This window comes from Mastigoproctus giganteus, chromosome 5, assembly GCF_048544385.1.
Source record: "Mastigoproctus giganteus isolate SK-2022 chromosome 5, ASM4854438v1, whole genome shotgun sequence".
Classification (NCBI taxonomy): Eukaryota; Metazoa; Arthropoda; class Arachnida; order Uropygi; family Thelyphonidae; genus Mastigoproctus; species Mastigoproctus giganteus.
In genome coordinates, this window is record NC_143579.1 from 3858930 (window position 1) to 3882745 (window position 23816).

The following is a 23816-nucleotide window of genomic DNA, read 5'->3' on the forward strand; positions in this document are numbered from 1 at the left end:
AGATCACCTCGCTGGTGCCTGGTCTCCAGACACTGTAATTTGCAAAACTTAAGCCTTTCTTCGTAAGAGCACCCCTTTGTTCAATTCACTAATCTTGTTGCCCTTCTCTGTACTCGTTCCAGCAGCTCTACATCCTTCTTGAAATGAGGCCTCCAGACCTGTATACAGTACTTTAGGTGTGGTCTGACCATTGCCTTATACAATGGAATAATCTCCTCCTTATCCCTGCTAGAAAAATTCCTATATATCATTGACAATACACCATGAGCTACTCTTGCAGCCCGTCTGCACTGCTCAGAGAACTTCATATCTGCCTGCACAACCACCCCCAGGTCCCTTTCATTCTCTACCACTGTCAGTGTAGTACCACAGAGTTGATACGTTGCTCTGGGGTTGCTGTTTCCCATGTGTAGTACTTTACATTTGTCAATGTTAAACTTCATTTGCCACCTCTCAGCCCATCTGCTCAACCTTTCCAGATCCTGTTGCAGCAGCATAGTGTCAGTAGTGTCCTTGACAACCCCTGCCTACCTTTGTATCATCTGCAAACTTCGACATTAAGCTTGATATACCATCATCAATATCATTTAAGAATACAGAAAACAATAATGGACCCAACACTGAGCCTGAGGGACTCCACTAATAGCATTAGTCCACGATGAGCAGTGTCCATTGATTAGCACTCTCTGTCTTCTCCCCCTCAGCCACCTCTTTATCCACAGCAGCAATTTGCCTCCAATGCCACACTGCTCCAATTTGCGCAGCAGTCTTCCATGTGCAACAGTATCAAAAGCCTTTCTAAAATCCAAGTATATAATATCAAAGTTATTCCCTGCATTCAGTTCCTTTGTGACTGCATCATAGTATCCAATCAAACTAGTCAGGCAAGACTTCCCCTTAACAAAATCATGCTGTGTCCGAGCTATAGCTGAAGTCTTGTCTAAATGATCCTGCAGTGCTTCTTTAACTAGTGCCTCCATTAATTTTCCTGGAACAGAAGTTAAACTCACAGGTCTATAATTACTTGTGTCAGCCTTTGATCCTCCTTTGTGAATTGGGGTGACATATGCACATCTCCAGTCTGTGGGTACCTCCCTTGAGTCCAAGGAAGCTCTCATAATTATGGCTAAGGGTTTGCTTACTTCCTTTGCTGCCTCCTTTAATATAACTGGATAGATCCCATCCACCCCGGCTGCCTTTCTTGTGTTTATCTTCAACAATTTCTCCTCCACTTTACTCTCATTTATTACAAGATTCTCTAGCTTACTGCTAGAGTTGAATACACCTCTGGCTTTCCCCTCGCTAAATAACTCCTCATGTGTGAATGTCGATGCAAAATATTCATTTAGTTTGTTAGCTACCTGAGTAGGATCATCAACAGTTGACCCATCGATATCAAGTGGACCAATCTGATTCATCCCCTTCCTTCGAGAGTGTACATAAGTAAAGAACTCTTTGCTGTTTTTCTTTGCATCCTTTGCCAAGGATTTCTCGTAATCTGCCTTCGCCTGCCTAACCTCCTTTGTAACTTGGTTACAGATCAACTTGTATCTATCATAGGCTTCTGTGTCATGTGTTAATTTGTATGTATCCCATGCATGTTTCTTCTCTGCCATATGCCTCATCAGTTCATCTGACATCCATTTAGGCCTAAACCTTGAACAATATTTCTTAGTTGGTATGTAAAGCCTAGTAGCTTCCAAGATAAGTTCTTTGAATGCTTCCCATTTTGCATTTGCTGTTGGTAACATCATCTGTTGGTCCCACAATGCTGTAGATTAGTCCACTCTATAATAGGGTGGGAATTGGTGTTTTCACTCTGGAGATAAGGGGTTTCCTGCCTGGGAATTGTACACACTTTATCCCCTGAGATTTCAGGAACCTAGAAACCTGATGTGAAAGGTTAGATACCCTAGACCTACAGGCTCGTGACCACATAGCGACTGACAGGACAGTTTAAGATAATGACTCCGCTACGAGTGCCTTTATCCCATACTACCCAAACCTTTCACATCAGGTTTCTAGGGTCCTGAAATCTCATGGGATAAAGTGCGTACAACTCCCAGGCAGGAAACTACGATTCCTCATCTCCAGAGTGAAAACACCAGTTCCCACCATATTATAGAGCGGACTAATCTACTGTATTTCTTGCTGTGACTGCACTAGCTGCTATGTCGGGGAAACTGGCAGAAGACTCGGAAAATGTATTTCAGAACAAGAAAGAGCCATTCGCTTAGTTTACATAGAACACTTGGCCATTGCTGAGCTCTTCTGGTCAACCTGACACAACACTGACCCATGCCGCGATGTCATGGTTGTCAATTGGTTCCGCCTTTACCAGCAGTGCGCCTGGTTGGAGTCACTATACATCACATGCTCTAATGTTGTTGTTAGGTTTTTAGGAGCATTAGCAACTAAGGCCATATTGTTCCGGGGATATGAGGTGGTCATTCCCATGACCACAAAATACGCATCCTCCGTATTTGGTGGTCATGGGCTCAACATGCTCTAATACTTCCGTCAACAGAAACAGAGGATGTCGTGTTCATCCTATTATTGAAGCAACCATTCTTGTGACTGGCAAACAGTGGCAACATTACCATAAGTCACAACCACAGACTTTGACTTCCAACAGTTAGTTGTTGCATCACACAGTTCACAGTGCATGACTGCCATCACAGCTTTTAAGTTCTACGTTCCCAAAACTTTCAATCCAATGGTTAACTGATTAAGGGCAACATGAATCCCAAAAGCTTTTGTATTACTGGTTACTGTATGTATCTAGAACCATATTCTGTTTTTACTGTTTATCGTATATATTTAACATTAAACCTAGTTTAACTAAAACTTCTTATTTTACTTTTTGTTCCCATCTGTGCTACATAATGAAAATAGTATAGAGATATACTTAAATAGAAAGGTTGCAAGAATATTTGCTGATGCTACTATCAAGGCATTTTAGGTGGGTAGGAAAACTGCTAATTTGGGGAAATTTGCAGATTAATAGAGTGACAGTAGCTGCAGGCAGAGGTGAAAGTGACTCTTGCATTGCTTCAATTGTAACGAGCAGCAGCACTGAATCCTGGAGTTGCCCAGAATTCAGTGTTGGGCACATTGTTGTTTTCAATATTTATTATTGATAAAGGCATATCAATATCAGGCTTAATGTCCAAGTTTGCAGATGATACAGAGGTTCGCAGGGTGGTTAATAACAGAAATGACAGTATGCAACTGCAACAGGATCTAGAAAATTTAGGCAGATGGGCTGAGAAATGCAATTGAAGTTTAACATTAACAAATGCAAAGTACTGCTCTAAGGCTCAGCTGGACAGGTATTTTAAACGAACAGAGGGGTGAAGTGGAAGTGGGTTTTTTTTTTGGCTGATGCTGCATAAGCTTGCTTTCTTGCATCAAATGCCTCTACTAATGCTAATGCATATGGGTAAAAGTAATCCCAGAGTAATTTACTACACTCAGGGTAGTGGAAAATGAAAAAGACCTGGGGGTAATTGTGCAGTCAGTTATGATGTTCTCTAATGCAAACAGGCTGCATGACAGCTCATGGAGTTTTGTCAATGATATACAGGAATTTTGCTAGTAAAGATAAGGAGGTAATTATCCCATTATATAAGGCAATGGTCAGGCCACACCTTGAGTACTGTATTCAGGCCCAATTTAGGAGGAATAGAGCTGCTGGAACAAGTGTAGAGAAGGGCAACAAGTTTGGTGAGGGGAACAAAGCAGTGCTCTTACCAAGAAAGGCTTCAGTTCTGCAAACTGCAGTGCTTGATGACTACACACATGCAAAGTGATCTGATTGAAGTGTTAAAGACTTGGAATAGATTGAGCAAGCTCAATGTTGATGGGATTATTCCTCTTGCTCAGACTACACATGAGGGGGCACAAATTTGAATTGAGGAAGGACAGTTGCAGAATAGATGTTGGGAAGTTTGCCTTAGCCAATGGGTGGTTGATTGCTGGAACAAACTTCCATCTGTTGTTGTGAAAGTTGATAGCTTAAATAAATTCAAGGAAGAACTAGACAAACTAAGTGGAGGGAATGAATAGGTGAAATGAGAAGTGTCTTTTCCCCCCCTTTTGGCTGATGCCGTATAAGCTACTTTCTTGCATCATTTGCCCCTACTGATTCTAATGCCAATTTGATTCTCAATGGATGGATTTTCATGAAATTTTATATTTAGGTCTTTTAGAAAGATTTGTCACACTATTACACATTTCACTAAAACCAGACAAATAGAAATCCAGCAATTATTATTTTTGTATTTCTGTTTTTTTCATACATCTCACATAAGTTATCTATATACAGTACAGGCCCTCTTAACTGACCTCTGTTCAACCAATTCACCAGTTTAACCAACACTCTCCCTTTCCTCTTTAAAACAAACTGTCTGAAGGCCACCACACTAAAGTGTGCTGTGGGCACTGGTCCAGTATGCCTGCAGCTCGTAAAACTCCCAGGCCTATCTGTTGGGGTGTGTGTGTGTTCCAAACTATGCTTACATGTAAAATTATTTGTTATTGTAATCAGTAAGAAATGTAATTAAATACTGTATTATGTAAATTAGCAAAATATGGTGAGATAAGAAAGCAAATTCTTGTTTCTATAAAAACAAAGTTGAATACTCTGGAAAGGCTCAACAAAAGTGAGTCTTTAAAAAAATGCTGTTTATTAGGCACAGGTAAGACAAATGTAAAAGATCTGAAAAAAATCTATAAGGCTTTTGCACTCATTTTATTTCACAAGGATTGTAAATTTCTTGCTCCACTTTAATGAAACCAAAATTAGAGATAGTAGCCCAATGCATTATGGCTGTGATTTATGCAATAATGACAATCAGCAGACCCATAAACGTATTAAAGAAAAGGCCTTGATCTTAAATCAAAAGATTGCTGGTGCAAAAAAAGTTTTATAGCAAGTAACAGAATTTGGTGTTAGAAAAATGTCATGATATTCACATATTAAATATTTGAAGGGAGAGATTATCTACTGATCAGCTGCTTTTAGTTGTTGGCAAATGAACTAATCCTAGAAATTTTAAAAATATAAATTGTTTATCTTTACCAGTTTACTACCATTCACAAAAATCAGCATAAATGGACTCTGAATTATTCAAAGAACAGGTTTTTTCATGAATTTTAATTCTGTAAAGAAACACTAATAGAAAATAAAACTGAAAAGGCTATTTGTTTTCTGGATAATGCTCCTTTATATATCAATTCTGAGGAACTGAAAGAAGTGGATATAAAACCATGTTTTTACCACCAAATGTAACATCTTTGATCCAGTTTATGCATCAAGGGGTTCTAGAATGTCTATAGAGACAACATGGGCAAAAGTTTTGGGTTAAAATTTAGAAAAAAGAGGAGCCATAAATATAGGTCTTACTGAATTGTGAAAAGTTATCGACATCAAAGATGCATTTACAATGTTGCATTAGTAAGGAACAAAATTCCAAACTCAACATTTACTAAACCTTGGAGGGAAAACTCTAGTCCAAAGTTAACAATGCCTGTAAGTCTTGAACCACAAAAGATAATATTCCATAATTCTAATGAATTCGTTCTCCTTATGCAATCCTCCCAATTAATAGATGTTATGTAGCACCTTAAACTGCCATAGTCCCCTTTTTTGAAATTAAAACTTTGCTTTTACCTATATTAATGAAGAACATAGTTTATTAAGCAAGAAGCCATACAGCAATGGGTTCAGTGTTTTCCATAAAACTGGTGATCAGTGGCATAGCCATGGTAGGGTCAGCAAGTATATTATACCCCCCTGACACTGAAATCTGGTATCGTGGCACTTTTTAGCATTAGGAAATTGGCACCTTTTTTTGTGAATGTATCTGCTTACAAAAAATCCTGGCCATGCCACTGGTGGTGATTGTTGAAGACAAATTTAAATATGAAGAAGAAACTGAATCAAATTCAGAGCCAAAAATTTCTCATAGGACTAAAAATGTCCAAGATAGAACTTTAAATTATACTGAACAGCAGACAGAAAAACCTGAGTAAACAACCAATGGTGTGATTGTTATAAAAAAGAAATGAAGGGACTATGCTGCAAACATCACATTTCACACCTAAACAGCTGAAAATTACTGATTTTATATAAATGAATGTACATGTGAATGTTTGAATGTTTTAAGTGCGAATAAAATTCTCAAGGTACATATGTATACTTTATTTTATGATTTTCTGTTTTAACCATTTTTTTGATTCTGTACATTGTGTACTTTGTGTACATTGTGTACATTGTGTACATTGTTTACTTCTGTACATTGTAGCAAAAACACTAGATATGGTTGTTGCCATGTGCTGAGAGGAATGAATAAGCAAAATGCCAGTTGATAGCCTAAATAAATTTAAGGCTGAGCTGGACAGGTACTTGGAACAAATGAAGGGGTGAAATGGGAGTATGTTTTTTTTTTTTTTTTTTTGGCAGATGCTGCATAAGCTTGCTTTCTTGTATCATATGCCTCTACTAATGATAATGCTAAGGGATGATTAACCCTTAACCAAGCCATGTTCTGTGTCCTTTCAGAATGCCATATCTGTCTAAATGTCCCTGGATTGCACTCTTAATCACTGCCTCTAAGATTTTTCCTACTGCTGAAGTTAGATTAACCGGTCTGCAGTTACCAACTTCACTCCTAGAACTGCTTTTATGTATTGTCGATGCACTGACACTTCTCCAATCCAAAAGAATATTGTATAAATACAAAATTTATTGTAAAAAAGAAAACTAGAATTTCAATTGAATATATTAAAAATCAAAAAATGTAAAATTCTGAATATAAATTTTAAATGCTCTCACTAACCTCATCATTAGCAACAGCCAAAAGCATATCCTGATCATAAAATGGATACCATGACATGCATTGTGGTGTAGCTGTAAGGTCCATTTTTATACAGGTATATACCTTCATATCATCTTTATTACTATTAATAACATCATATGCTACCTAATAAAACAATATTTTAGTCACACTTATAAAAACAAATGTGCTGTTGTTTAGTTATGTATACATCAAACAAAACAGTTTATTTTCATCACACAAGAATACTGAAAACAAATGCTAATGCTAACAAATGCTGAGTGGCCAGTTTATTAGGAATGTCCCATCATCCACAGAATTGACTTCTCAATCCAAGAAAATATAACATGTCCATACCAGGCTACATCAAGGAGTCAGCAGTAGTCAGACTGGCCCACTCTATTTCCCCGTACAGTTTCTTATTATACTCATCAGAGTCATTAGGCCTATAGCACACTTCTACTCTCAATTTTGATCTCCCAATGCTTATGTCACACCAAACTGACTCGACACTGCACTGTCCCGCGATGTCGACTGGCTTCACTTCCTTGGATTTTATGTATTTCTTAACTAATAGCATAACCCCTCCTCCCTTCCTACCCTGTCTATCCTTTCTGTAGACATTGTACTCCCCAAATTCCATTTCTGCATTCCTTATATCTGTGTGACACCACATCTCTGAAATCCCCACAATATCTGCCTTTGATGTTTTGAGCAATACCTCAAATTCATCAAATTTATTTACTAAACTCCTAGCATTGGTGTACACGCAAGTATGCATTCTTCAACCTCTTCATCATCATGGCTCGATGTTGGTGCATAAATCATTATAACCTTTAGCTTGTACCTCTTAGAAACCTTGAGTATTAGTCTTGACACCCTTGGTGATGTACTTTTGAATTCCAAAATGTTTTTTAAATCTTTATGGACCAGAAACCCAACTCTACCTTCATTCCTTTCACTGTTTCCATTGGTGTACAGCAGATTTCCACTTGATAAAGTAATAAGTGATTCATTTCTTCTTCTTGTTTCAGCCAAACCGATGATATTCCAATTCACATTTTCTAATTCCTTTTCCAGCTCTAATATCCTATCTTCACCGATGAGTGATCTTACGTTATAACAGGCCAAGTTCAGTTTCTATGCATGGCAGCCTGGTCGTACCCAGAGATTCTTAGCACCCTCTGCTTCCACTCTCATCCTCTCGCTGACGTAAGAGGGGGAGTGAAAGCTTCTGGGGACTGTGGGCCATTTGTTTTGTTGTGCTGCCATATGCTGGAGGGTTTGGTCTTTTCCTCTTCATGCTGACCAGGCATCTTGAAGAGAACCACTCTACACGTTCGTTGCCACCTAAGTGACGTAACCGGGCTTACCATCGAGAAGGTGTGCATGAGTGGATTGTAGGGAGGCAGGTCAACCGGACGCTTCTCCTAAATCTTTGGTAATAGAGAGATATTGGATCCGTCAGTGTTTTAGGCTGAGTGTCTTATAACACACAGGATACCTGTTCCCCTCTAAGCCCCCTTGCATATTTTCAAGTATATCTGGTGCCAACTACGATACTGTGTTCCTGAATTGCACTACTTTTTCATTCTCTTACTAAATTGCCACACGTTATTCGATAACTACCATTAGGGGTAAAGTGAAGGGTTATTGCTTTCGTAAAGGCGACTATGATGGACTGAGACAGTATTTAAATTCTATACAGTGGGACCAACTGATGATGTTACCAACAGCAAATTCAAAATGGGAAGCATTCAAAGAATTTATCTAGGAAGCTACTAGGCTTTCATACCAACTAAGAGATATTGTTCAAGGTTTAGGCCTAAGTGGATGTCAGATGAACTAATGAGACATATGGCAGAGAAGAAAAATGCATGGGATACATACAACTTAACACATGACACAGAAGCCTATGATAGATACAAGTTGATCTGTAACCAAGTTACAAAGGAGGTTAGGCAGGCGAAGGCAGATTACGAGAAATCTTTGGCAAGGGATGCAAAGAAAAACAGCAAAGAGTTCTTTACTTATGTAAATTCTAGAAGGAAGGGGATGAATCAGATTGGTTCACTTGATATCGATGGGTCAACTGTTGATAATCCTGCTCAGGTAGCTAACAAACTGAATGAATATTTTGCATCGACATTCCCACATGAGGAGTTATTCAGCGAGGGGAATGCCAGAGGTGTATTCAACTCTGGCAGTAAGCTAGAGAATCTTGTAATAACTGAGAGTAAAGTGGAGGAGAAACTGTTGAAGATAAATACAAGAAACGCACCTGGGGTGGATGGGATCTATCCAGTTATATTAAAGGAGGCAGCAAAGGAATTAAGAAAACCCTTAGCCATAATTACGAGAGCTTCCTTGGACTCAGGGGAAGTACCCATGGACTGGAGATGTGCAAATGTGGCCCCAATTCACAAAGGAGGATCAAAGGGTGACACAAGTAATTATAGACCTGTTAGTTTAACTTCTGTTCCTGGAAAATTAATGGAGGCACTGGTTAAAGAAGCACTGCAGGATCATTTAGACAAGACTTCAGTTATAGCTCAGACACAGCATGGTTTTGTTAAGGGGAAGTCTTGCCTGACCGATTTGATTGGATACTATGATGCAGTCACAAAAGAACTGGATGCAGGGAATAACTTCGATATTATATACTTGGATCTTAGAAAGGCTTTTGATACTTTTGCTCATGGAAGACTGCTGCACAAATTGGAGCAGTGTGGCATTGGAGGCAAATTGCTGCTATGGATAAAGGGGTGGTTGAGGGGGAGAAGACAGAGAGTGGTAATCAATGGACACTGCTCATCGTGGACTAATTTTATTAGTGGAGTCCCTCAGTGTTCAGTATTGGGTCCATTATTGTTTTCTGTATTTATAAATGATATTGATGATGGTATATCAAGCTTAATGTCGAAGTCTGCAGACGATACGAAGGTTGGCAGGGTTGTCAAGGACACTACTGACACTATGCTACTGCAACAGGATCTGGAAAGGTTGAGCAGATGGGCTGAGAGGTGGCAAATGAAGTTTAACATTGACAAATGTAAAGTCCTACATATGGGAAACAGCAACCCCAGAGCAACGTATCAACTCTGTGGTACTATACTAACAGTGGTAGAGAATGAAAGGGATCTGGGGGTGGTTGTGCAGGCAGATATGAAGTTTTCTGAGCAGTGCAGACGGGCTGCAAGAGTAGCTAATGGTGTATTGTCGATGATATATAGGAATTTTTGTAGCAGGGATAAGGAGGTGATTATTCCCTTGTATAAGGCAATGGTCAGACCACACCTAGAGTACTGTATACAGGTCTGGAGGCCTGATTTCAAGAAGGATGTAGAGATGCTGGAACGAGTACAGAGAAGGGCAACAAGATTAGTGAATGGAACAAAGGGGTGCTCTTACGAAGAAAGGCTTAAGTTTTGCAAATTACAGTGTCTGGAGACTAGGCACCGGCGAGGTGATCTGATAGAGGTGTATAAAGCCTTGAATGGTTTGAGCATGCTGAATGCTGATGGGATTCTTCCTCTTGCTCAGAATAATGACCTGAGAGGGCATAAATTCAAATTGAGAAAAGACAGATATAGGATAGACGTGAGGAAATTTGCCTTGAATGGTTTGAGCATGCTGAATGCTGATGGGATTCTTCCTCTTGCTCAGAATAATGACCTGAGAGGGCATAAATTCAAATTGAGAAAAGACAGATATAGGATAGACGTGAGGAAATTTGCCTTGAATGGTTTGAGCATGCTGAATGCTGATGGGATTCTTCCTCTTGCTCAGAATAATGACCTGAGAGGGCATAAATTCAAATTGAGAAAAGACAGATATAGGATAGACGTGAGGAAATTTGCCTTTAGCCAGCGGGTGGTTGGTTGGTGGAATAGACTTCCATCCCTTGTCGTGGAAGTTGATAGCCTAAATAAGTTTAAGGCTCAGCTGGACAGGTAATTCGAATGAACAGAGGGGTGAAGTGGAAGTGGTTATTTTTTATTTATTTATTTATTTGGGTTTTTTTTTTTTTTTTGGCTGATGGTGCATAAGCTTGCTTTCTTGCATCAAATGCCTCTACTAATGCTAAGAAATGTACACCGAAATTGAGAGTCTTCTAGATGAGCAGAAAACCCACTACACTATTATTATGGGGGACTTCAATGCTAAGGTTGGAAAAAGACAAAACAGTGCAGAAAGGGGAACTATAGGAAATTTTGGAATTGGTGAAAGAAATGAAAGAGGTGAAATTTGCAGAAACTTGTGGAATTTGAAGAATCTCAAGTATTGTCAGTAATGAACACTTTTTTCAAGAAAAGGGTGAACAGAAAGTGGACATGGAAGAGTCCAAATGGATTAACAACTAATGAAATTGACTTCATCCTCACTAACAGAAGATATATTGTGAATGATGTTACTATCCTGAATTAAGGTAAATGTTGGAAGTGATCACAGAATGGTAAGATGTACACTAGATATAGATGTAGGAAAGGAAAGGAAAAAACAGACTCGAGTAAATAATAACAAAGGTCTTTGAGATAACAGAAGAGGAGAAAAAGCAGTATGTACTAGAACTTAAGAACAAGTTTGAATTTCTGCAGACTGCTCAGGACCAAGATATCGACGAGGAATATTACAACTTTCTGAAAGTGGTAAAGCCCAAGAAACCTATAGGGAAAAAGAAATCCAAAGAAGAAAAAATTAGTCAAGAAACACTTATTATGATGAACCGAAGGTGAAAAATGAAGAGCAAGATAAACACTGACAAGGAAAAAATTGAGTATACTGAGTTATGCAAAGCCATTAGAAAATGACTCAGAGAGGACATAAGAAGATTTAACACAAGAAAAGTAGAACAGGCATTAAGGGAAAACAAAGGATTTAAATCAGCAGCCACGAGCAGTAATACAGAAAGACAAATGATACTGAAACTGAAGAATAGCGATGTTGTGCTTATATATAGCAAAGAAAACATAATTCAAATAGCAGAAGACTACTATAGAGAAGGAGTGAGGGAACGATGCCAGCAGTGGGGAAGATGGTTTGCAAATTAGCAACACATACGACATGCCTGATATTCTTCCTGATGAGGTAGAACATGCATTGAAGAAAATGAAGAATCAGAAAGCCCGGGGGGAAGATGAAGTTACTGGAGAGTTGTTAAAATTGGGAGGAAGAGACATAACACAAAAACTGGCAAGGCTCTTCACAAAGCGCATTAGAAAAGGTGTGACGCCTAAGCAGTGAAATAATGCAATCATAGTTTTGCTGCATAAGAAAGGAGATAAATCAGAAATTGGAAATTATAGACCAATTAGCTTGTTATCCCACATCTACAAGTTGTTCACAATGGTCATTACTAACAGATTAGAAAGAATACTTGATGAGAATCAACTGAAAGAGCAAGCTGGCTTTAGGACAGGATCCTCAACTATGGATCACCTTCTCCTTCACGTAAGGTGAAGGTGAAGGTGATCCATAGTTGAAAATGAATATAAAAATATAAAACACCGTTATGCCTGGCATTTGTGGATTATGAAAAGGCATATGACTCCATACAGCATAAGGCAATGTTTTGGGCACTGGAAAGACAAGGCATAGATACCCCACATATTATGATTTTGAAGAAAAATAAGAGAGTGTTACCTCCTTTATTAGACTAGACAAAGACAGTAACAAATTTAAAATCGAGAAAGGAGTTCAACAAGGAAACACAATATCTCCGAAGCTGTCTACTGCTGCCCTTGAGGAAGCTTTCAGAAGATTAGACTGGTCGCAGAAAGGAGTCAATGTGAACGGAGAGTACCTAAACCATTTATGATTTGCAGATGACATTGTGGTCATAAGTTTCGATTCCAAAGAATTAGAGGAAAATCTTAATCAGTTATGCACAGTTAGTAAGGATTTGGACTAAAGATGAATATGGCTAAAACAAAAGTAATGATGAACAAGTATGCCACAGAAAGGGAAATAATGATTGGAGGAGCAGTAATTGAAAAGGTGGAGTCATATACTTATCTGGGACAAGTTATTAGCTGTAATAATGATAAATGGCTGGAAGTCAAGAGAAGAATAAAATTTGGATGGATAGCATTCAGGAAATATAGTCACATACTGAAGAGCAATATCCCAGTTTGTCTGAAACGTAAAATAATGAACCAATGTATACTCCCCCACCATGACTTATGGAAGTGAAACTTGGGCACTCACCAAAAGAATGGAAGAGAAGGTGAGAACTACACAGCGAAGAATGGAACGAATTATATTTGGAATCAGACTGTTAGATAAGAAGAGATACACATGGATTAAGCAGCAAACTCAACTAAAGGACATTCTTATCAAAACTAAAGAACTAAAATGGTCTTGGGCAGGACACATAGCTCGAAGACATGATGACAGATGGACTAAGAAAATAACAGAATGGTACCCAAGAGAAGCTAGAAGAAAATCTGGAAGACAAAGGCGGAGATGGATAGATGAAATTCATGAGTTAGTGGGTAATAAATGGATGGCTAGTGCTCAAAATAGAAGGAACTGGAAAGTTGCTGGAGAGGCCTTCATGCTGCAGTGGATTGAAAATGGCTGATGATGATGATGCTAGTGCAAGCTTGTTTGTTTGTTATTTTGTTTTTAGGAGCATTAGGAACTAAGGCCATATTGCTCCAGGGATATGCAGTGGTCATTCCCTAACCTTTCCGCATCCTCCGTATGTGGTGGTCACAGGCTCGAACCCCGGTTTAATCAAGAAGCGTCTGCTATGCCCTGCTGCTCCTGCCTACCTGGCTACGGAGGCGCCTACACTAGTGCAAGCATCACAGACACTGACATTCTTCTTGAATATTCACATAAAACATTGTTTAGGGTGTACCAAGAATGATAAATAAAGTTACCATTGGCTAGAAAACATCTAGCCAATGACAGTCTTGTGGGCAGAAACAGCCTGTTGATGTGTGTATGAGAGAGAGAGAGAGAGAGAGAGAGAGAGAGAGAGAGAGAAATCAGGAGACAGATAAATCACAATCAGCTAGATTGTGACTTATCAGTTAGTTATTATACCAGTGGTGTGCAAAGGGGTATATCATAATGCACTGGGCTCTATCACAGATGACCTTACCAGGTTCCAAACTTGTCAGCTAAAAACAAGCACCTACAGGTCCTATAGCATACATCAGTTCTTCTGATGGTATTGAACAACTCTGGCATTTCCATTTTTTTTTTCCATTTATTAATACACACAGTTTACATACATTCATGTATATACAAAACTTACATAGATTTCTATACATTTTCATCATCCAGGGCTTGTGTGCTTGTGTACATGCATCATAGTAACTCCAAGGCAGTAGCCCATCTCCACCTTTGTTCTCTGTGTTGGTGTAGAAACTCTAGGCCACTTCACTACCAGGGAGCAGCGAACACCTGGGCAGCTGCCACCTGGCGCCCATCTCCAGGCACGATGAAACCGACCTGGGTCTACTGTCCTATATGTACACAAAATCCCACACTGGCAGAAGGACTTTTCTTTTATTTTTTATATATTATTTTTATTTTTAGTTATTTTTTTTTATTTTAATTTTTGGCTAGTGTAGCAAAAGCCTGTGGCTTCACTGCACTATATGGTTAATATTAATACTGATACTTATGATAACTCTAACGAGGATCCGTCAGACCAGATGCCAATGGATCTATTGTGCTAGGTATCAACACTGCAGGCCAATGATAGAAGTTTGATAGGTTCTTGATATTGGTAAATCAATGTCTGATTGCCACAGTCTATTTGATAGATGCCAACCAGATGCATCCCCTTCATGTTCATAACATATTAATCTGGTAATGGTTTCTCTAGCAGGATAACACAAAATATCAAGGAATGAATCTTTATGATGGTTCCAGAAGAATAACAGTGACTTTACTATTCTTCACCGGCCTGCTCAGCTACTGGCTCTCAACCTGACTGAGCATCTGTGGGATGAGGTGGAATGTTCACAGCACAGCTCCACTGCTGTCAAACCTAAGACAACTGCTGAATATGATTAAGTTTGCATGCACTAATCATCACTGCAATGCTTTCAACACCTCAGAGAGTCTATGCTCCTATGACTTTGGCTGTTACAAGGGCTAAAGCAGGTGCTACTTATTCTTAGATCAATGTGTCGAATAAACTGACCACTCAGTGTACAAAAGAATAAAATGCAAATAAAATACTTTATGTAACGATATTACATTATATGTTATATAATACAGCATAAATTAAGAATGGATACAATGCCAAATATTAATTAATTTATTTCTTAAGTATTTTTGATAGTAAAAAACTAGATCCAAACTAGCATGCACAATCCATATTCTAAAAATTCCAAGAAATCTCTGATCTCTGCAGGATAACACAAATGCAAGATTTGTGTTATTCTCTGCAAGATTTATTATGGGTGCTTTAATCACTTTTCTGGAAGTAGTATACAATTCTGATATATTCAGAAGTTGGTGGTAGGTGGCTTGCAATCATAGTGCATGTTCATGTATGCATCATTTTCACATGTGGCACAAGTAACATGCCAGCAATTAAGTAGAGGTGATCCAATGTCAAACTCACTGTGCTATTAAAACTTCCTTCTCATTTACATTGAAACTTCCTTCTCATTTACATTGTTATACTCATTTACAAGGATATACTAAAACATTAAATAACAAAATGTATGAACTAATGATTTGTAATGGTCTCCAGAAGACTAGAGGAATGTTGGCACTCGTGAGGAAAAGCATCAACTGGAGACTTCGTCAAATCTCAAGTAATTATTGTAAGCCTCAAAAAGAGAATCAAAAATCATAATTATAGAAAGCAGTAAACATGTTACTACTATATAAAGATTTAAAGTGTGATGTGAAAGCATTAGCTGGAATAATGGAATTGGGGATAGGTTTTCAATTTAAGTTTAAGAAAATAATTTTACAATCAGTAGAAAATCTAGGTTGACAAATTTCCAAAAAAAAAAAAACCTCCTATTATTACAATATTTAGTTGATGAACCTTAGCAGAGTTAATAGACCTGTCATAAAGTTTGTTAATAATATGTCTAATTTTCTTTCTGGGTGAACAATAAAGAGAAATAACAAAAATAAAAATTGTTTTTTCTGAATTTAAAATATTCATATCATTCATTTTATTTCATTTGGCCTGCAGCTCACTTCTTTATAGATTAAATAAAGAGGATAATATCAATATATTCCTTTGTGTAATTAAATTACATACCATAAAGAAAATACCAATTGAGAGCTTATATATAAATATCTAGTGATATGAACATATTTCTCCTATTTGTATTGCTCAAGATGAGATTATTTATTTATGGTCACTATATCAGGAATGATATTCCTGATATAGTGACTAAAAAAAAATCATATAAATGTTGCAATGCCAACAAGAATCAGAGCAAAATCCATATAGTTTGTCAATTAATACTAACAGTTCAGTTAGTCAAAATCCATTCACAACTGAACTGCAAATTTAGCAAATTAACACTTCTGCCTCATTTATCCCTTCAATTTATGTTCTTGAAACAAAATTTTCACATATTTTTAAAACTACAATTTACAGAAATTCAAGTACAATGCTAACAAGTCTTTTCAATCTTCGAAGCATACATTTGTGTAAAATATAGGGATTTTACATAAACATTTTACATTCACGTGTAAAATATAGGGATTTACTGGATAACTGTTTACTACAGCAAGTTAGACAGACAAAAAGAGGAAAATCTGATTATCAGCAGCAATTCTTCATGCATTAAGAATCTGCAGGTAAAAGACCCACTTGGTGGCAGTGATCACAGTGTACTGAGGTGGGATATACTTAAAGACAACTATTATCAAGGGTAAAGGGAAGGGCTATCACTTTAGAAAGGGTTACTACAGTGGTCTCAGACAGTTTCTAAATTCTATACAGTGGGACCAACTGATGATGTTACCAACAGCAAATTCTAAATGGGAATCATTCAGGGAAGTAAAGCAGAAGCTACTAGGCTTTTCATACCAATTAAAAAATACCATTCAAAGCTTACACCTAAAGGAATGTTAAATGAATTGATAAGACAGAGAAGTAAAATGAATGGTTGCTTATAAAACTGAATAGGTATTTTGCACCTGAATTGACAAGTGGAATATTTTGGGGAAGGGGATACTAGTAGTTTATCAAATTCGAACAGGGAGTAAAAGGATTTTGTGATAACTAAAACAAAAGTTGAAGTGAAATTGATTAAGATAAACAAAAAAGACACCTGTAGTGGATGGGTTCTATCCAATTATATTAAAGGAGGCAGCATAGATGTAAACAAAACCTTAGCCATAATTATGAGAACATCCTTGGATTCAGGGGAGGTTTCCATGGACTGCAGATATGTGAGAGAATCCCCAATTCACAAAGAGGGATAAAAATGTGACACGAATAATTAGAGATCTATTAGCTTAAGGTCTGTTTCAGGAAAAATAATGGTGTCACTGGTAAAAAAAAAAGTAACAGGAATCCAAATATACTGCAGTCACAGCAAGTAACTGTTAAGGAGAGTCTTGTCTGATCAATTTGATTGGATATTAAGATGACATAACAAAAGAATGGGAGGCAGAAAACAATTTATATCACATACATAATGGATTTCAGGAAGGCTTTTGATACTGTTTCACATAAAAGACTGATGTAAAAACTGGAGAAATTCAACATTATGGGCAAGTTACTGTTATGAATGAAGGGATGAGTAGAAGAAGGCAGAGCTTCGTTATCAATGGGCACTGCTCTTCGTGGACTAATATTATTAGTGGAATCCCCCACAGTTCAGTGCTGGGCCCCTCACTGTTTTCAATATTAATTAATGATATTGATGAAGGTATATCAGGCTCAATTCTGATGTGATTCTTCCACTTGCTCAGATTACAAACCTGAGGGGACAAACTGAAATTGAGGAAACCCAGTTGTCGAACAGATATGCAGAAATTTGTCTTTAGCCAGCAGGTAGTTGATTGCTGAAACAAACTTCCATCTGTCATTATGGTCAGACACTGCTGGGAGTCATTGCAGTACAAGTAAACACATGGGTTGTGTTAGGGTCAGTCAGTCAGAGACTGCTGGAAGTCATTGCGGTACAAGTAAACAGATAGGTTGTGTTAGGGTAGTTAAGAATACAAACAGGCATGTATACTTGCGTGTACACCAATGCTAGGAGTTTGGTAAATAAATTTGATGAATTTGAGGTATTGCTCAAAACATCAAAGGCAGATACTATTGGGATATCAGAGACATGGTGTCACACAGATATAAGGAATGCAGAACTGGAATTTGAGGAGTACAATGTGTACAGAAAGGATAGACAGGATAGGAAGGGAGGAGGGGTTATGCTATTAGTTAAGAAACACATAAAATCCAAGGAAGTGAAGCCAGTCGAAATTGCTATACAGTACAGTGTCGAGTCAGTTTGGTGTGACATAAGCATTGGGAGATCAAAATTGACAGTAGGAGTGTGCTATAGGCCTGATGAGTATAATAAGAAACTGTACAGTGAAATAGAGTGGGCCAGTAAATCAGAGAGTCTTATAATGGAGGATTTTAATTTCCCAGATATTGACTGGAATTTGTGGGTTGGTCCCTCACACACTAGCACAGCTTTTGTGGAATTATTGGATGACTGTTTTCTACATCAGCATGTTCAGGAGGCAACTAGAGGGAGTAATACCCTTGATCTGATTATCAGTAGTGATTCTTCATGCATTAAGAATCTGCAGATAAATGAACCACTAGGTGGCAGTGATCAGTGTGCTGAAGTGGGATTTACTCAAAGAAGTAACTACCATCAGGGGATAAAGGGAAGGGTTTTTGCTTTTGTAAAGGCGATTACGATGGTCTGAGACAGTATTTAAATTCTATACAGTGAGACCAACTAATGATGTTACGAACAGCAAATTCAAAATGGGAAGCATTCAAAGAACATATCTTGGAAGCTACTAGGCTTTACATACTAACTAAGAAATATTGTTCAAGGTTTAGGCCTAAATGGATGTCAGATGAACTAATGAGACATATGGCAGAGAAGAAAAATGCATGGGATACATATAAATTAACATGTGACACAGAAGCCTATGATAGATACAAGTTGATCTGTAACCAAGTTACAAAGGAGGTTAGGCAGATCACAAGAAATCTTTGAAAAAGGATGCAAAGAAAAAGAGCAAAGAGTTCTTTACTTATGTAAACTCTAGAAGGAAGGGGATGAATCAGATTGGTCCACTTGATATCGATGGTTCAACTGTTGATGATCCTGCTCAGGTAGCTAACAAACTAAATGAATATTTTGAATTGACATTCACACATGAGAAGTTATTCAGCCAGGGGAATGCAAGAGGTGTATTCAACTCTGGCAGTAAGCTAGATAATCTTGTAATAACTGAGTGTAAAGTGAAGGAGAAATTGTTGAAGATAAACACAAGAAAGGCACCTGGGGGGTGGATGGGATCTATCCAGTTATATTAAAGGAGGCAGCAAAGGAAGTAAGCAAACCCTTAGCCATAATTATGATAGCTTCCTTGGACACAGGGGAGGTACCCATAGACTGGAGATGTGCAAATTTGACCCCAATTCACAAAGGAGGATCAAAAGCTGACACAAGTAATTATAGACCTGTGAGTTTAACTTCTGTTCCAGGAAAATTAATGGAGGCACTGGTTAAAGAAGCACTGCAGGATCATCTAGACAAGACTTCAGTTATAGCTCGGGCACAGCATGGTTTTGTTAAGGGGAAGTCTTGCCTGACCAATTTGATTGGATACTATGATGCAGTCACAAAAGAACTGGATGCAGGGAATAACTTTGATATTATATATTTGGATCTGAGAAAGGCTTTTGATACTGTTGCACATGGAAGACTGCTGCACAAATTGGAGCAGTGTGGCATTGGAGGCAAATTGCTGCTATGGATAAAGGGATGGTTTAGGGGGAGAAGACGGAGAGTGGTAATCAATGGACACTGCTTGTCGTGGACTAATGTTATTAGTGGAGTCCCTCAGGGTTCAGTATTAGGTCCATTATTGTTTTCTGTATTTATAAATGATATTGATGATGGTATATCAAGCTTAATGTCCATGTTTGCAGACGATACAAAGGTTGGCAGGTTTGTTAAGGACACTACTGATGCTATGCTGCTTCAACAGGATCTGGAAAGGCTGAGCAGATGGGTTGAGAGGTGGCAAATGAAGTTTAACACTGACAAATATAAAGTACTACATATGGGAAAGAGCAACCTCAGAGCAACGTATCAACTCTGTGGTACTACACTGACAGTGGTAGAGAATGAAAAGGACCTGGGGGTAATTGTGTAGGCAGATATGAAGTTCTCTGAGAAGTGCAGATGGGCTGGAAGAGTAGCTCATGGTGTCTTGTCAATGATATACAGGAATTTTTCTAGCAGGGATAAGGAGGTGTTATTCCCTTGTGTAAGGCAATGGCCAGGCCACACCATAAGTTGTATTCAGGTCTGGAGGCTTCATTTCAAGAAGGTTGTAGAGCTGCTGGAACAAGTATAGAGAAGGGCAACAAGATTAGTGAATGGAAAAAAGGGTTGCTCTTACGAAGAAAGGCTTAAGTTTTGTAAATTACAGTGTCTGGAGACTAGGCACCGGCGAGGTGATCTGATTGAGGTGTATAAAGTCTTGAATGGTTTGAGCATGCTCAATGCCGGTGGGATTCTTCCTCTTGCTCAGAATAAACACCTGAGAGGGCATAAATTCAGATTTAGGATAGATGTGCGGAAATTTGCCTTTAGCCAGCGGGTAGTTGGTTGGTGGAACAGAATTCCATCCCTTGTGGAAGTTGATAGCCTAAATAAATTTAAGGCTCAACTGGACAGGTATTTCGAATGAACGGAGGGGTGAAATGGAAGTGTTTTTTTTTTTTTTTTTTTGAGTGAAATGACCAGATGAGTGAAATGAGTAGGGTTTTTTTGGATGATGCTGTGTAAGCTTGCTTTGTTGAATCATATGCCTCTACTAATGTTAATGCTGATGGGATTGTTCCTCTTGCCCAGATTAATAGCCCAAGGGAACATAAAATCAAATTTAGAAAGACAGATGTAGAATATATGTGTGGAAATTTGCCTTCAGCAAGCAGGTGCTTGATTGCTGGAACAAACTTCCATCTGCTGTAGAAATTCACAGCTTAAATGAATTTAAAGCAGAACTAGACAAACATTTGGTGTGAATAGATGGGTGAAATGGGAAGGTTTTTTTTTTTTTTTTTTGGTTGATGCTGTATGTTTTCTTTTTTGCATCACATATCTCTACTAATTATACTAATGCTAATGCTTGCAGATGATACCAAGCTTGGCAGGGTGGTAATGACAATAATCACGGTAAGCAACTGAAGAAAGTGCTCGAGCAATTAGCCTGATAGGCTGTGAAATGGCAATTGAAGATTAACATTGACAACTGTTGTTTGGTTTTTTTTAGGAGCATTAGCAACTAAGGCCATATTGCTCCAGGATATGCGGTGGTCATTCCCTAACCTTTCTGCATCCTCCGTATTTGGTGGTGACGGACTTGAATCCTGGTCTAATCAAGAAGTGTGTGCTACGCACTGCTGCTCCTTCCCACCTGGCTATGGAGGCACCTATTGACAACTGCAAGGTACTACATAATGGATAGCAGTAATATCAGATTAATGTACCAACTGTGTAGTATTACACTCAGCATAGTAAGAATGAAAAAGACCTGGGAATAATTGTGCTGTCGGATATGAAGTTCTCTGAGCAGCACAGACAGGCTGCAAGGACAGCTCATGGTGGGCTTTATCAATGACATACTGGAATTTTGTTAGGAGGGATAAGGAAGTGATTATCCCTTTGTACAAGGCCATGGTTAAACCACATCTTGAGTACCGTATGGTGGTCTGGAAGCCTCATTTTAGGAAGGATGTGGATTTGCTGGATCTGCAGGGAACAAAGTGGTGTTCTCACCTAGAAAGGCTTCAGTTCTGCAAATTGCAGCATCTAGAGACTAGGCACTGTGAGGAGATCTGATTTTTGGTGTTTAAGGCCTTGAATGAATGGCAGTTTTCCTCTTACTGAGATTACAAATCAAGAGGGGACATAAATTCAAAATCAGTAAGGATGTTTGTGGGATACACAATCAACTGCCCACTGGCTGAAGTCTGCCTTCAGCCAGTGAGCAGTTGATTGCCAGAACAAACTTTGTTCTGTTGTTGTTGTAGAAGTGAGTGGTTTCAATAAATTCAAGGATGAACTAGACATATTCTTGGGGTGGATGAATGGGTGAGGTGGTTAGGTTTTGTTTTTTCTTTGGCGGATGCTCTATAAGCTTACTTTCTTGCATTATTTGCCACTATTAATACTAATAAAAATATAAATGTTAATGGTCAAAAAATTCAAATTGGCAACATCGCCAGGCTTTATATTGTAATGCCTTTTTCCTGCCTAGTTTTGACACTGCAGAGAATAACAATGAATGCATTCAGATTGTTGATGTTTGACAAAATTTTGGGAAAATATATAGTAATATTGGCAACAGAAGTTTAACAATGACAAATGAAAAGTACTCCATATGATTAGCAGTAACCCAAGAGAAACGTACGAACTGTGTTGTACTACACTCAGGAAGGTGGAAAATGAAAAAGACCGGGGGGGAAATTGTGCAGTCAGATATGAAGCTCTCTAAACAGTGCAGACGGGCTGCCAGAACAGGTCATGGAGTTTTGTCAATGATATATAGGAATTTTGCTAGCAGAGACAAGGAGATGATTATCCTTTTGTATAAGGCAATGGTCAGGCCACACCTTGAGTACTGTATACAAGAGGCCTCATTTTAGGAAGGATGTAGAGTTGCTAGAACGAGTACAGAGAAGAGCAACAAGATTGGTGAGAAGAACAAAGGGGGCTGCTACGAAGAAAGGGTTAAGTTCTGCAAGTTGTAGCAGCTGGAGACTGGGCACCTGCGAGGTGATCTGATCGAGGTGTATAAGGTCTTGAATGGTTTGAGCAGGCTCAATGCTGATGGGATACTTCCGCTTGCTCAGATTAAGAACTTGAGGGGGCATAGATTCAAATTGAGGAAAGCCAGTTGTAGAATAGATGTGCAGAAGTTTGCCTTTAGCCAGTGGGTAGTTGATTGCTGGAAGAGACTTCCATCTGTTGGTGTGGAAGTTGATAGCTTAGATAAATTTAAGGCTGAACCAGACAAATGTTTGGAGTGACCGGATGGGTGAAATGGGACGGTTCCCCCCCCCCCTCCTTGGCTGATGCTGTATAAGCTTGCTTTCTTGCATCATATGCCTGAACTAATGCTAATGCTAATTTTGTAGTAATTCCAGGTAGCACTCAAAATTTTTACTTAATAACAAAGAACTAAACAAATGTAACATAATACACGAATGTAAATATTGTACTTGCCAAGTTTTTGTCCTTTCCAAGAGACCACAAAAACATTCTGGTGTTGTCTGTAGGTGAATTAAACATAAGATCTACAATTGGCATATAATGTTGGCGTCGCCGATTGATAAATTCCCAACATGGTTCAACTATTGGAGATTTTCCTCTGGCAGTTTTGACAGGAGCTGGATACAATTTGAATAATGTTACTGCATGACTCTCATCCTAGGAAAAACAAAATACAGCAGTTTTTTTATATATCTTTACATGTATTTGCTTACAAACATAAACAATCTGAAGCAATTGAGGCATTATGTGAGTGGAGGACCTAATAGTTTGGGAGAGGAGAGTACACATACTAGCACTTTAACGACAGCCGAAATCAGAGGTGAAATCGTTTGTGCTCCTTTTACTGGGGCATCAAGCAGCCGCTAAAGCAAGGTGTTTGAAGGGATATTAGTGGTCTTCATGGGACAAATAAATAGAAGCAGGTATACTTTCCTGTAATATTAATGCTAGGAGTATAGTAAATAAATCTTATGAATTTCAGTATTGATTAAGG

General features: G+C 38.4%; 1 protein-coding gene across 1 annotated transcript in view; it reads right to left on the reverse strand.

The window, feature by feature from the left end:
* The window catches only part of LOC150085135 (cilia- and flagella-associated protein 251-like), a 198207-nt gene that overhangs the window by 66151 nt on the left and 108240 nt on the right, over window positions 1-23816 (reverse strand). Inside the window, exons 5-6 of the mRNA XM_090373840.1 lie at window positions 23276-23479; window positions 6843-6986 (exon numbers count right to left, since the gene is read on the reverse strand). Coding sequence (XP_090229966.1) covers window positions 6843-6986; window positions 23276-23479 — 348 coding nt within the window. The remainder of the gene's footprint in view (window positions 1-6842; window positions 6987-23275; window positions 23480-23816) is intronic.